General features: G+C 35.7%; 1 protein-coding gene across 1 annotated transcript in view; it reads left to right on the top strand.

The window, feature by feature from the left end:
- The first annotated feature begins 9,909 nt into the window (after nucleotides 1-9,909).
- The window catches only part of LOC127852427 (uncharacterized), a 111,584-nt gene continuing 104,956 nt past the window's right edge, over nucleotides 9,910-16,537 (top strand). The window contains exons 1-2 of the mRNA XM_052386381.1: nucleotides 9,910-9,940; nucleotides 10,782-11,339. Coding sequence (XP_052242341.1) covers nucleotides 9,910-9,940; nucleotides 10,782-11,339 — 589 coding nt within the window. The remainder of the gene's footprint in view (nucleotides 9,941-10,781; nucleotides 11,340-16,537) is intronic.

A 16,537-nucleotide genomic window follows, 5' to 3' on the forward strand; every position in this document is an offset into this window, starting at 1 on the left:
CAAGACTGTTCTCCAGGGCACGCTAGAGTTAGGTTGACATCGAGGCCGCTAAAAGAGAAAAGCTGGATGGATAATGTAATAGAGTGGACATCCCTCCCATGGCTGAATTACTCTCAGCAGCACACAATAGACCTGGCTGAAGGAGGATTTCTGTATCGTCGCCCCTCATTTCCCGCCAACGACCAAACCTGTCAAGGGGTTGATGAAGATGATAATGATGATGATGATGATGAACCCGTTTTAAACCCGTTTAAACCTGTCCAACGTTAATGACGTAATATCCGCTCTATACGTCACAAAGCGGCGGGAACGTAATGCACGGTGAAACAAGATGTCGTCTACCGATACTGCGCAACTCAAAATTGAAGAATCAAATAAGGGGATAGTTTTAATTGAATATGAAAGCGCCAATTTGGAAAATGACACAAAATACTCGTGGTTTGTTTGCGCTTGCGCATTCATGACCCAGGTTTTTGTAAATGGAGTATTGCATGCATTTGGTGTGTTCTTTGTCGAATTTATCAAGGAGTTTGACTCGGCAAAAGGCCAAAAAGGTAATCATATAGAATGGCTCTGACTATTTATAAACATTTGCATCGATTGTGTATTCAATGTAAGACTATCACACATTAAATATTAACTGGTGAAAATCTATTACGTACAAGACAGAAAGTAATTCCAAGATATCGCAGAGAATACAAGGATAGGAGCAAAAACAAAATGATGATAGAAATATTTGCATGTATCAACGCTGGTTGTAATCGAAAAACTAGTAACTAGTTATAACGGCTTGAAATGAATCAGTAGAAAACATGAACACGAATTTCAGAGAAGTTTCAACATGTATTCTTGTTGACGGTATAAGTATGAGTTAAAAAATACCCTGATGTAAAAGGCGCCCGCGAATGTCTGACCATGTATCGCGTTATGATTCGCTTTTATCAGGTTGATATATAAATATAATAGTAATGTGTTCGTTATATATAAATATTTTCGTTTATAGTATCAGAAAGTCGTATTATGTATACCACGAGTTACATATTCGAGGAAAACTATTAATGGATAGGCCGACCGTGATTTAAAAAAAAAAAGATTTGTTACCAAATATGGATGATTGTCAAATGTGCTCACTGGGATAGCGTGTTGGCCATTTCATCTTGCAGATGCAAAGATATCAACGTGGGTTGGTTGGATAAATTAAATACCACTTTTGTCCAATATTAGTTTTTGCAGAACATGAAATAACGGAAACGTTTCTGATAAACAAGTGCAATCGATTGATATCATATATGGATACATATACAACTTCATCTCAATCTTACGGTGGCATAGAGGTGACATTCACTTCTCTTTTTTAAAATTGCTCTCCTCTTTTTTCTAGAAAAAGAGGAGTGCAGAACTAAATAAAAGCGGCGTGCAATTAAAAAAAGAGCGGTGCTTCTCTTGTTTTAAATTGCTCTCCTCTTTTTTCTATCTCGTGGCCACGAGTTAGCTATGTCGTGGCCACGAGATAGAAAAAGGAGGAGTGCAAAACTAAATAAAAGCGGCGTACAATTAAAAAAAGAGCGGTGCAGTAAAAAAAAAGGCAGAGTGCATTAAGGTCACACAACCCCAAACCGGAACTCCTGTTTTTAGGGTTACATGCAGTCAGTTTGATACTTAGCACACATTGTTCAGTGCATGCTGCATAGGATTTGTAAAATACATTGCAAATGGAATGGTTTGGTATCAATTTGAAGGTATATTAGTAAGCAATAAGAAAAAAAGCCATTTTTGTGGTCTACTTTTTCTGTTGATGGTTTCCGACTTCGAAAGTAGGTCATACTTTTTGAGCCCAAAATGGTCGCCTGCACAGCTGTCAAAACCGGTGTGCCTATTCTTAGGTGAATATTTTGAGTTACAAAGTATAGAATTTAATGGCATCCTTTTTTCAAATGAGTATGAATTTATCTTTTCAATGATGAATGATGATATAGCGGGTCATTGCTTGATCATGGTAAAAATTGATATCGAACTTCAACTAATTTATATGTAATATAGAAGGAAATTAATTGCGCATGCGTAACCTTAAACAAAAGAGTAGAGAATTTTCGCTATCTCGAGATCCCGACGTAGCTCAGCCAATCAAATTGTTTGTTATGTCAATTTAACGTTTAGTCTGGATTACCTGCCCCTTTGTATACAAAGAATCAGCAGGTACAGACGAAGTTATAGCGGAGGCGATGGCAATAGTAAGTTAACTAGCAAATTTTAAAAGGTGGTTCGTTGTGCAAATCATTTATCTCTTGATCAGTTTTATAATTAAGTATTTCAATGGTATGACTCATTTTCACGGAACGATTGATTTTGTATGAGCTTTTCATTCTTCATAAGTTGAATAGTTTTCGGATAAATAAATGGAAAATGTAATTTCGGATAACATTAATTATATGGATTAATAGTACCGTCAAAATCCTTAATTTTACCAATGATATGTACATATTTGGCTTACATAATACAATTTATTCTGTTTAAAAATCGATAATGTATTTGTACATCCATTTAATTTGATTGTTTTATCAATGCTCTTTTATAACAAACAACTTTATAATAAATTGTACAAGCCACTGCTCATTCTAATAGAACTATTAACATTGTCCTATTGTACTTGCAATTTTTGCTATGATGGCTGAGAGAGCTAAGTTAAAATAATTATTATTGTAAATAATCGGTATTTTTTTTAAATTTTTAATTCAACTGCTAAGCAATTTACTTATTCATAGTACACAAGAGAAAGAGATTATGACACTTGCATGACTAAAACCTGTGATGACCATTATTCTAGCATGCCTACCAAGCGAGCTTAAATCCAGATGCTGGTAATTTTCCTTGGTGGGATGATAATCCTGTGTAACCAAGGTCTAATTATTTAAACTAACCCTGACACTACACTGCTTTCTTCTTTTTTCAGGTTATCAACAGCCAGTCAGTTACAGATGCATTGCGACAGAGACGTTGTTATCTACGTCTCTGATTGCGAACACATAATTAAACAACATGGGTCATAATGTAAGCATAATTAAGCTCCAATATTAGATATAAAAGTCAACAAAACTATTTGCAGTTTGAGCAATGAGCACAGAATTGAGCATTGAGCACAAACAAGATAATAGATAATGAAGTTTTGATCTGCTGATGCAAACAAACTGACCTGAGCTTATACAATTTTATTTTGTGCTTTAAGTTCTAATCTGTGCTCTCAGCTCAAACATGACACAAATAATCCTATTTTTTCTGGAGCTATTTATTACCTATTAACAAAGTTTTCCTAAAACTAGAAACAATTTTCCTAATATTTTGAGCAAAATGTACAATTGTAAACCAATGAATATCTTGAACATCTTCATTTTATATAACCAGTATTTTGGTTTTGAAACTAAGGAAGTCTAACAGATTTCAATTTGTTGTGATTTGTGTAACAATGAACTGGGGATAGACTACGATTTTAGTAAACTGTCACCTAACTAAAAGCATACATATTATAATTACAAGATTCCTTGATTAATTGAATTTTCACATCTTTTTAGGAAAGTCTATCCTCGAATATTTTAAATATCTTATATATATTTGATTGGATTGATTTATTTATCATTTATGTTTGATAAAAATGTATATTCTATGTTGAATTATTAATGCATATGTTAGTAAGAGTGAGTGTGTATGTTTGTGTGTTTCTGAGGATAGTGCGTATGGGTGAAAATGTGTGAGAATGGTACGGGAGTTGCGTGATTTACGTTTATAAATTAACATTTGTTTGTAACGATATACCATGTAGTATAAGTTACCTAATAAAATTCTCTTCTGTTCTGTTCTTAATTGTGCTGCTATGCTTATTTTGGTTGAAATATAATCAAATCTACCTTAAAAAGAACTTACTTATAAATAATTGACTTTTGACATATAAAGAAAGTGTTAATAAAAAAAGATTGGGTGGTGATACAAAAAAGAGGGTTAATCTGGTGACCAGAAACAAGATTTTTTTTGGCCTTATGGGAAACAGTTTAGCGATAAAAATTCATTGTCTATAACAATGTTTTTAAAATTCAAACATTCTATGTAATTTGAATAAAGAGTTCAGAACTATTAAGCATAATACTGTAACCCTATTTTTTAACGTCCAATTTCATAATAACAATTAATTTGGTTCTGAGAAATCCATGTGTGCAGTTCTTCCGTGTTAATCTTCTTTACCGGATTTTTAGCTCGACTATTATATATGAAATATATTAATGGAGCTATCCTACTCACCCCGGCGTCGGCGTTCCCGTTAGCGTGCAAATGTTAAAGTTTGCGTACCACCCCAAATATTTTCATTGTCCCTTGACATATTGCTTTCATATTTTGCATACTTCTTAACCAACATGACCCCAACCTATAAACAAGAGCAGACAACTCTATCAAGCATTTTGTTATAATTTTGGCCCTTTTTCCACTTAGAATATGCATATTATTGATAAATCTATGTTAAAGTTTGCGTACCACCCCAAATATTTTCAATGTCCCTTGACATATAGCTTTCATATTTTGCATACTTCTTTACCAACATGACCCCAACCTATAAACAAGAGCAGACAACTCTATCAAGCATTTTGTAATAATTATGACCCTTTTTCCACTAAGAATATGCATATTATTGATAAATCTATGTCAAAGTTTGCGTACCACCCCAAATATTTTCAATGTCCCTTAACATATTGCTTTCATATTTTGCATACTTTTTTACCAACATGACCCCAACCTATAAATAAGAGCAGACAACTCTATGAAGCATTTTGTAATAGTTATGGCCCTTTTTAAACTTAGAATATGCATATTATTGATAAATCTATGTTACAGTTTGCGTACCACCCCAAATATTTTCAATGTCCCTTGACACATTGCTTTCATATTTTGCATACTTCTTTACCAACATGACCCCAACCTATAAACAAGAGCAGACAACTCTATCAAGCATTTTGTAAGAATTATGGCACTTTTTTCACTTAGAATATGCATATTATTGATAAATCTATGTTAAAGTTTGCGTACCACCTCAAATATTTTCAATGTCCCTTAACATATTGCTTTCATATTTTGCAAACTTCTTTAACAACATGACCTAATCTATAAACAAGAGCAGACAACTGTATCAAGCATTTTGTAAGAATTATGGCCCTTTTTTATCTTAGTATAAACTAAATATACTGTTAAATTTTGTGTTTAGATCCACTTGACTTCTAAATTATCAAAGCTATTGCTTTCAAGCTTCAAATATTTTCTTTTTATACTATCATGAGGGTACTGTACCTGCCAAGTTCAATTTGACCTTGACCTTTGAATGACCTTGACTTTGAAGGTCAGGAGTAAATTTAAGTTAAATTGCCATAACATCTTTATTTATGATCAGATTTTATTAATACTTTGACAAAACAACACTTACCTGAATACCACACTGGATTCCACCCAAACAATACCACATGCCCCTACCCAGAATCCCTGCCCCCCCCCCCTTTTTATCTTTGAAAGATCATCTAATAAATGACCACACCCCTCATTATACCCCCCTCTCAACCCCCACCCAACCCAAAAAAGAATATTTTTTTCTTTGAAACATGGTTAAAAAAATATATAAATATATTTATTTACTTTATTTTTGAAGGACCGTCCAAACTTCCCACCCAAGCTATTGCAATCAAACTTTAAATAAAATCTTATTAGTTTGTTTTATGTCTTTACAAATGTTCAATAGATTGTGGAAAATATACCTGAACTATTACCTTGACCTTATTGAATAACTTGAATATTACCCCATGATGGCTTACGTTATACTGTCAAGCACTCGAATAGTCGAGCGCGCTGTCCTCTGACAGCTCTTGTTGAGACAGTGCTTAAACCTAAATGAAAGTTAATGTTGTCCCCAACAATTCTGAATTTCTTTCCACTGGCAATGCAATCAATTAATGCAGTATTAAAATGTCCCGATATCTGATCCATTGTATACAACATGCCTGAATGGCTCAGAGTGACACCGAAAGGTTGAAGTCTGTCATACACCTACAATGATCAAACATTTGTGTCTATAATTCATTAATTTTTTTTAATATTTCCTTAAATAAATCAACTAAAATGGGTTTGACGAGCTAAACTAAACACATTTAGGTAATACTTCATATATTTCCATTTACCTGAAAGGCATTCTATTAAGTAAAATTATATAAGGATACGTAACATTATATACAAATGTATATAGTGAATAATTCATAATTTACAACACCTGTTTTAAGTCGGTGCGCTTAACTTACTATAGGACCAATTAGTTTAAAGGCTCATAGAAACATCACATTTCAGGAAATTGTAGAATGAATTAGCCAATGAAAAATCTTATACTTGATTTTGTTTCATTTGAGAAAAATTCCATTGGTTTTACTCTACAATTTGGTCAAAAGGCGATTGTCATTAAATGTAAGTAATATTAAAACAAGATTGAAGCAATAACTTTCAGCTTAAACTAATTCAGTGTGTTTGGTTTTTGAAGTTCTATAATACTTAAGGATAAATAACAAATAAACATAACCAAAGTATAAACAAATAACAACAAACTAACAGTCACGAGGTACATTTTTTATTTCTTATTTATGACATCTGCTGTGTAGCAGAGCAATTTATCTTTTATAAGGCTGACCCTAAAGGGGCCTTTTCACGTTTTGGTAAATTGAAAAAAAAAATAAAAAAAGTTTCATATTCGCAAATTTTCGTTTAAGCAATGATATTTGTGAGGAAATAGTAATACTGAACATTTACCATGCTCTAAAATGTTCATTATATGCATCTTTTGACGATTTGAAAACCTTGAAATTATAAAGCGTTGCAACGCGAAACGATTGAATAATTTGGAAAGTTCTGTTGTTGTCGTTATAGTTTGGGAAACTAAGAGGATTGCTTATTTCATTGAAAATACATCCGCTCATAGCATGTGCATTGATAGTCGAGTGGTCTAGGCAGGAGACTTTTTACTCCAGGACTCCAGTGGTCAGTGGTTCGAGTCCAGTTGAGGCTTATTTTTTTTTCGTTTTTTTTTTAAATTGTATTCTTGTTGTTTTTTACTGGAGATTCTAAGGTCCAATGTTTAAACTTATCAATATAAAGCATTTAATGACAAGCTTTAATTAATACATTTCAAAATCTGTAAAAAAAAGGCCCCTTTAAAATTTCTATTGTTTGGAGATCCCTGACTGACTCATGAAATTGACAGGACAATTTTTTTTGCTTCTATATAAGGCTAAAAATGATTTATTAGTTAAGAATTACAAACCCTGAGAATCCAGCTGGGAAATTCACTTTTGACATCAAATTTAACACATTTTTACGTAAGGTATATTTATGAAATTTAAATGGTGTTCTAATTACATATAGAACTACAATTATTCAAAAATTGAAACGAAATGGACAAGAAATAAGAATATTTTTTTTGCAAGATTTGTAAACTTATTCCTGATTGTGTTAAGGGTAGAATTAAAACAAAAGGGCCATAATGGCCCTATATCGCTCACCTAAGTATAGGTAGCCAATATTTGTCAATGGCTTAGTGACCTAGTTTTTGACCCCCGATGACCCGTCTTTGAACTTGACCTACAATTCCTGCAAACAATCATCCTGACCAAGTTTCTTGATCTATGAGCAGAAAAAAAACACCAAAGGGGAGTTAAAAGAAGAATGACGGACAACAGACATTCATCGATCCTATGAGCTCATCTGAGCTCAGGTGAGCTAAAACATCAAGGACCTTAAGAGCCTGGGTCAGCGCTATTAAATAGATGTTCCAAAATGGCAATTGCACAGTTGTTCCAGAAACTGTTTTCTGACTCGCCATTTTTTTCGTAATTTCTGACTGTATTCTTTCAGAAAGGATTTTTCTTCGATGGACCATTTGTTGTGTCTGATTTTTTCATCCTAGATCAGTGATGAAACATGAAAATTTGAGTGTTTAATGGCATAGCTTAAAAAAGGATTGATGGGCTTGTGCCGAAATAGTTTATATGAATGAAGAGTGGTTTATTTGATCTTTTACATAATGTTTTTAGCCCATGTCCTAATGCAAAGAACTTAATATTAATGACAAAAATAAAATATACACACAACAAGACAGTGTTCTATTAAGCAAGCCTATGTTAAACAAATATTAAATCCATAGTATATATACCAAATGTTGGTACTTAATAAGTTATATATTGTGTTTTCAACACAAGGAGTGAATGTCACCTATATGCCACCGTACAATCTCGCGTCTTAGGCAGTTCATTTTATGACTGCATTAAAGCCTCAAATGCTGTGCACTTTAGACATTATGTAACCTTATCGTTTGCACGTTTTACACGCTTTGTCGCAATAAACGTTGCTAAGTTACCAACGAAAAGCGTTTAAAAAGCTTAATTTTTCCGATTTCAATTGCAGTGTTTCACATTTTTCTTTATAAGGAGTGTATTTGTTCTTATTGAATATTACGAATCAATGCTCTATTGAATATGTGACAACTTTTTCTTTGAAAGTCGTCATTTTGCTTAACTGCGAACAAGAAAAATAGCAAACTAGGTTTTGGCTGTAGAGTCTGAAACTTAACCGCGCATTTATAGGATACACACCACTATGCAACGACGCAAAAGTCGTCTCTCATAGACAATGACTTCATAGATATTGTTGCGTTGTCTTCGTCACGTTGATGTTTTCCCGTCTGCACTAAAGTTTTACTTTCACTTTTATTTTGCTTCTATTGAAAATGATTCATACGAGAAATCGCACATACTCCAGTAAGGACAACACTCGTGGTTGAATTGACCAAAATTCGTCTGCTCTAGTCCTTTGAGGCCGCGGACGCGAGAATTCGATTTCGAAAACTAATTGGAATGTGCCAATTGGGAATGTGTGTAATGGAAACTAGGAAACCACTGTTAACCCATTTATGCCTAGCGGACTCTCCCATCCTTCTAAATTGGCTCAATTTATTTCCAAAGTTAGGGATGTCTAGTATATTTATTTCTATATTTAGAATATTTCTTGCAGAAATTCCGCGATGCATTCAACACGTATTAGCATATTTTTAGTAACTTATATACATTAATTGTAAATGGTAAATCAAAACATTTTTGTTCCACACATTTAAACAAGACTTAGATTTAAACGCAAACTTTGCGATGTTGATATTAACAAGATTTAAAACTCTCTTATTATTTGAATTAATTTTTGAACGCGTGCCCTTAAAATTCATGTATTCAACCAGAGGCGTAGCGACATTATTCGGCGCCCGGGGACAATGTATAAATTCTTCGCCCCTTCTCCCTGTGAATTATTGGAGTGCAGTTTTCGGTCTCATTGAAAAATAAGAGCACATAAGTCGATACGCAACATGACATAATACCACTATCACCAAACAAGGCAAATGATGACGACGAACGTAGCACGACGGACAAAAGGCGATCACAAAAGCTCACCATGTGCACGTGCTCGGGTGAGCTAAAATACACACAAGGAAGACCAATTTGAGACAATATAATGTTTACTTCTACAACAACAACAAAATGATATTGCCGATTAGTCTTTATCAACAGCCACCCAATGCGCCCATTCCAAAAATTCTTCATACTTAATTAATTTTTCTAGCCTTCATGCCCGCAAACTTGTCAATGATAGCATCCTATTATATTTTTACAAACTTTTCCTTCTCAATACTGAGAAGTGCGAGATCAAAGAGACGATCTTGTCCCATTGATGCCCTTAGGTATGAGAGAATGACTTCACCTTGCTGAAGGAACGCTCGCAACTGGCTATTGACACCGCAATTGTTAAAAGACTTTGCAGAGCAATACGCAATTGGGAAAAACAACACCATTCGACACAATGAAAGAAATTAGTTCCAAAGGTATTGATGGTAAGGAATCGCCAGTCCTCTCCTAGTTAGTAACATTTTACAGTCCTGAATCTCGTTAAACAGTTCTTCGCCTTGAATATCATTGTCATAAAAAATGGCTAAATCGAAGCAATTTTGGCGAAGAGTTTTCAAATCCTCGCTTTTTACAAGATTGTGAACATCCAGTAAAAATCCAAACTTTGAGTTCAAGTCTTTGGGGCGAATGAATCTTGTTGTTGACTTCATCTGTCAAACTTTCATTATGGCCTCGTAATGCTAAATTTCGAGAGGCAATGAACTTAATACAACTAAGCACACGTTTAAAAATATCGCGCCACCGTTGTTTTTCTGTTTGAATCTGATCTTCAATTTTTGCATCAATGCCTTTTCAATTCATGAGCCTTCGCTCTTTTCAAGTAGTAAAGGACTGACGGTGACTTGGGCTGTCTTCATGTGCCACAAGTTTTTCTTCACTTTTTAAATCCATCAGCCAATGCAAAGGAAGATAGAGAATTTTAAGTCGCCGAATTAAATTACAAACAACAAAATCAGTATGCAGCTTCCTCAACACGTATACAATGAGTGTTCTTCGGGCGCCCCCCTTATGTTGGCGCCCAGGGCAAAGTGCACCCCTGCCCCCCCCCCCACCTCGCTACGCCTCAGTATTCAACATATATTTTATGATTCCCTTATTGATTCAAAATTAATTTTCTTTGAAAACGCACGATTTCACTTTGCAATACAAATGAACAATTCCTTTTATCATTCATCTTGCCTCAATCCCTTATTTATTCACAATAACATTTGATATGAAAGAATAAATAAATAAAAACGAATTTATTTATTTATTTTTTCTTTTCAGCATGGATTGGCTCCCTTGCCTACGGCCTCTCGATGACCTTTGGCCCATTTAGCAGCGTTCTGATTGGTCGCCTTGGCAACAGAGTCGTCATGGTGTCGGGTGGCGTCATCTGCACCGTGTCACTGGTGGCGTCCTCTTTTGTGACGTCACTCAACGTCATGTTCGCAACGTTCTCGTTCTTGTACGGAATCGGCACATGCATGTGCACGGTGCCCACCATGACAATAACGCCGGCATACTTCGACAAATACCTCGGCGTAGCAACGGGAATAACTGTATCCGGAATTAGCTTCGGCACGCTCCTCATGAGTCCACTGTCGCAGGTTATTATCGTCAATGACGGCTGGCGAACAGCGTTCCGCGTGTTCGCGGGTTTCCTCTGTGATCAATATAATCCTCAACTCACAGATTCGAGCCCCGGCGCACATGAAGGGACGCCGGACCGAGGGTTGGAGTCTGGTCCAGGACCTGCAGATCTGGAAGAACTTGGTGTTCGTCGTCTGGACAGTGGCCATCGCGCTGGTGATGTTCGGCTTTTATATTCCCTATGTGCTCTTGGTGAGTTTTGACATATAAATGTTGGTGCGGTTACTAGTATTTTAGTGCGTATACATGTACATGTACCGCTATTGAATGAATTTTTAAACAGTGATCAGAAAAGGATATTTTCAAAATATTTATTTGCTATGATCACGAGTGAAAAGCAATAAATATTTTTCTGTAAACCAACCGTTTATTCGAATTTTAAGTGTTAAACTGAATATTTTCGCGGAAATACTGACGTCATGGCGAAAACAAGACTTAGTTTCACCTGAAAAAGGTAAAACTGTTACTATGCATTGTTTGAAACAGTTAGTCATCGTTTGTATATCACTGATACAACAATGTTCTTAATTTTCCCTATCAGCCACAGTAAAGCATTAAATAAAAAATGATAAGCGAAAAGCCAACGACCGTTCGATGTTTGGTTAACCTTGTTTCGGCAACTGAGGAAGTTTAGGACATACGTATATTGCATCTTTTAAGGTGGCGAAACCATGAAAGTAAATAGCTATATAATAAAGTAATGATAAATGAGGTGTACAATTATAGTTGGATCATATTTCAGCCTTAGTTTTTAGTGTGAGCGTCAGCTCACGCTAATTTTACAGAGCATATTTTGCAAATCAGTATGCGCTTAGAAGGCTTAACTACGCTATGGAAAGACAACCACTGCCTGTTGCAGTTAAATAATGCAGACGATTAATGCCATTCTCCTAGCAGAGTTGTCGTTCGTGCATCATGACTTATAGTGTTAAACAGCTTGTAAAGACGTCTAGTGTTAATCATTGAAATCTGTACATATTGGCTGCTTTCAGGGAAAACGGGGCTTAAGGCATGTGAAATAAGATTAGTCTGTGCACACTGATTAGCCTGTTCAATTCGCACAAGCTAATCTAGGACGACATTTCTGATTTTATAATGTTTTTCGTTTAAAGACGTGTCTCTAGTACTGGGATGACAATTTATGCATATGCATTAAGCCCTGTTTTCCCACAATGAAGCTTAAATTGAATTTTTTATAAATGATTTAAAAAACACATCGGGATCAGTGCTTTAAGATACATTTTTTTCTAAATTTAAATGGGTTGTGTTCATTTAAAACTTACAATATAAAAAGCTATAACATAATTTTTTTAAACTAAGTTGCGTCTAAACTTATACAACAGCGAACACCTACAGTGCCTTCAGCACTTTGATTTTAAAAGACATTAACACTCAAGTACATGACAAGTCGCTTGTGTCGTTGTTTCTGGTATCTCCAAACACGTAAATAACGCAACAACACAAAATTCAATGCATATTAACAACTGCCATAACAAGAAGAAACCCTTCGGCGCGGCGCGATTACTTTCTATCGCCATCTTTGCCGGCAGCGTCGTAAACATTAAATCTTGCACGAGAACTATCGTATAATTACATGCTAATAACCGCCATTCCTTTGTTATCGATTCACGCGCGGAGGCAGCGTTTGAGGCAGACGACAGGACAAAAGTATCAGACGGTCGCCTCAAATGAAAGCGCTTCATCAGATGCGCGATAAAATGAGTCGCGATCAGAGAAAACGGGATTAAATGCAAGTGCATAAAGTGTCTTCCCAGACCATATATATCATACAAGATTAACGTGTCTTCCCAGACCATATATATCATACAAGATTAACGTGTCTTCCCAGACCATATATATCATACAAGATTAACGTGTCTTCCCAGACCATATATATCATACAAGATTAACGTGTCTTCCCAGACCATATATATCATACAAGCTTAACGTTTCAGGGAAGACACTTAAAGCTTTTATGATATATACATGTTCATCAAGAAAGTAGCATCTTAGCAAAAATTCAGTAAAGGCTGAAAGTGTCGTCCCTCGTCCGCACAGGCAATTCAGGGACGACCCATTACGCTTTTATGATATTTTTCGTTTAAAAAATGTCCTTTGAAGAAAAGTCCAGTTGAGTCGGAAAGTGCCGTCTCTGATTAACCTGTGCTGACTGCACATGCTTATCTGGGACGACATATGACGCACATGCATCATAGAAAATATATATTTTCACTTCGTGGCTGCACTCGTGAAAATATTATTTTCTATGATCACTCGTGAATTAAAATCGATAATCCAACGAATCCAACAAATATCCTCTATATAAATGTCGGGTCACATATCTTACAAATTCACTTAGTTGGATTCTTTTTCCGACACTGAATCTATAACTGTGTCTCGAACTGTTTTCAACTGCATGTATACAAGATCTGACCCAACTTGTTATTTCCTGCCATATTTTATCAACTTAATTAAGGCAATTTGTTAGTAAGCGAACCATACTTTCGAAATTATTGGACGAGTTTAACATATTAAGGTATGGAATGACAACGAGTGTCAAATCTTTTTTATTACATGCTTTAAAACTGGCAATACAAATTAGTAATACAAAATTAAAAATACGTAAATTTTGTGGTGAATCCTGAACGATTTTTAGGTTCCGTGATGTCAGTTGACGTTATGTACAATGTCATTTCAGCAAAAAGACGTACCGCCATTGGTCAGTAAAAAAAAACTAGCCAACGGTCATACGTACGTTCCGAATTGACTGTTACTAGTATATTCTTCCGTGTTCGCGAACTCGAACGGCTTAATTAATGATCATGTTTCTCTATTTGTCTACCTAGAAACTCCACTGGCTGGCTAGAGGAAACACATTGTTTACGCGGGCGAAATGATTGACCGCTACAGTTGACGTCAATTTTAATATAACTGCCCTTTTTGTACTCACGCTTGGCCGCTGAGTACGTCGACACCACGCGTGAGTCATGAACCACATTTATTATCATCTGTCTTTTAACACCATGTTCAAAGCTGTTTTAACACATTCATCTAGTGCCTCGCTGTAGGCTTCTCGTTGAGACCGAGGCGATATGACTAAAGTTTTTTTTACACGGCAGGGATTCGATTCGTCTTTTTATGAAGTATATGCTTAATAATAGAAATGTGTAAGTATAACTGTGAAATGTCTATATATTTGTCGATACACAGCCACAATCCCGAATAAAATACTGTAAAACCTTTATTATTCGTTAGGCATTAATTTTCGTCTATTTCGTCAATGGACCGGGCGTCGAATTTAATAGATTATAACGAATTATTATGTCCAATGTTTACAGCAGCAATCCCAAATAAAAGTAAGCAGCTCATCTGACATCAAACTAACGAATGTTGCTTCGTCTACCCAAATAAAACCACAATGTTCATCTATATCACCGTCCATGTTCTGTAATGTATGCACAGAAAACGACGAAATTTTATGAAGTGTGTTCATAATATATACGAAATCTATACGAATTTTGCCATATTTACGGTGTCTGGATTGCTTGGGTGCATGGATATGGTTCGCAGGAGCTAAGTGCCTTTACAGGGTTTCCCTAATGCATCCTCCCATTACATGGTAACAATTATTACGTCGTACCGGTGATAAACGTGACGAATGTGTTCGTGTATTTCGAAGCTTTATCAAGTCCTGCCATGCCTGACCCGGATTGTGTCCGAGCATCTTATACATATTTTGCTTACTAATCTCAAGAAAATTGGGACGAATTTTAAATTATAGCTGCAATATCTAGCTTATTAGTTGTTACTGAAAGAGTTTTTAATTTTTGGTGTGGTCTTGTATTGTGTGTGTGTGTGTGGGGAGGGGGGGTGGGGAGGGGAGGCGCCTGACTACCAACCGAACTCACATGATCAATGGACGAATTTATTACTGTATGCATATCAAATACATTGGGGAACTGGCTAGCACAATCTCGTGTTTTTTTACCTTTTATCAAAGATCCAACTTATGATCAATTGAGTCGTGTTCTGAGAAAACTGGGCTTAATGCATGTGCGTAAAGTGTCGTCCCAGATTAGCATGTGCAGTTCGCACAGGCTAATCAGGGACGACACTTTCCTCTTAAACTTGATTTTCGGTAAGGAGGGACTTCCTTGAAACTTAAAATACCATTAAAGCGGAAAGTGTCGTCCCTGATTATCCTGTGCGGACGTCACAGGCTAATCTGGGACGACACTTTACGCTCATGCATTTGCCCAGTTTTCTCAGAACACGACTCAATTATTTTCTTTACTCTTCTCGTTTAAAAAAATTGGTCGAATTAAGGTAGGGAAAACAACACTCTTTTGAGCGTTTAAAGGTTAATATGAGAAAATAAAATAGCGGTAATTATGACAAAGTGAACACCGCCTACACTGTAAATGATTTTTAATCAAATTGTAAAATTTGTTAATTTCCTACCAGCATTGAAGACACAACCGATGCGATGTCTTGTTAGTTATTGACGATTACGAAATGTTGCTAGCATTAGCTCCTACGGTCAATCTACAGACATAGTATATTTGAGTGCACTTACGTTTCGGCCATGGGTTGGTTACCTGAGGCCAATTAAAAACATTCATTGTAACGTTCTGCATATACTCTTCTACGGCAAGCGGTTCGACGCATAATCCCGAGAAACTAGGTTTCTCATGAGAACCTAGGTTTTCAAATGAGAACCTAGGCACTTGTGAAAACCTAGGATACCAAACGAGAACTTAAGTTCTCAGAATGAGAACCTAGGTTCTCATGAGAACCTAAGTTATATGCGTCTATGAGAACCTAGGTTCTCATGAAAAACCTAGTTTCTCATGAGAACCTAGGTTCTCAAGCGTAAACTAAGGTTTTCAAATGAGAACCAGGTTCTTATGAAAACCTAGGTTCTCATGAGAAACCTGGTTTCTTGGGATTTCATAAACCTAGTTTCTCATGAGAACCTAGGTTTTCATGAGAACCTAGGTTCTCATGAGAAACCTACTAGTAGTTTCTTGGGATTATGCGTCGAACCGCGTGTCATAATAAACCTCCAGTTGACTCCCATTGCTTGGTACACGCTGGCGGCATATGTGTATAATGATAAGCAATAGACGTGAAACAGTGAATGTTACTCCCCAAGAACATTTTTTGAACAGTGTTCAGACAATGCTAAGTAATGTTCAACGAACCTTGTAGGAAACTTCTCGAGGAATGAAATAAGTAAAGTAATCGGTCGACATTGGTCTGAACACGTTTATAAAAAATTAAACTGTTTATGAAATACATATTTAATTGTAAATATTATTTTGAGACAAAAAATTGAAACTAATTCAGATCAATCGTTACATAATACATTGTTACAGCATTAAATGAGT

Source organism: Dreissena polymorpha, chromosome 12, assembly GCF_020536995.1.
Source record: "Dreissena polymorpha isolate Duluth1 chromosome 12, UMN_Dpol_1.0, whole genome shotgun sequence".
Lineage (NCBI taxonomy): Eukaryota > Metazoa > Mollusca > Bivalvia > Myida > Dreissenidae > Dreissena > Dreissena polymorpha.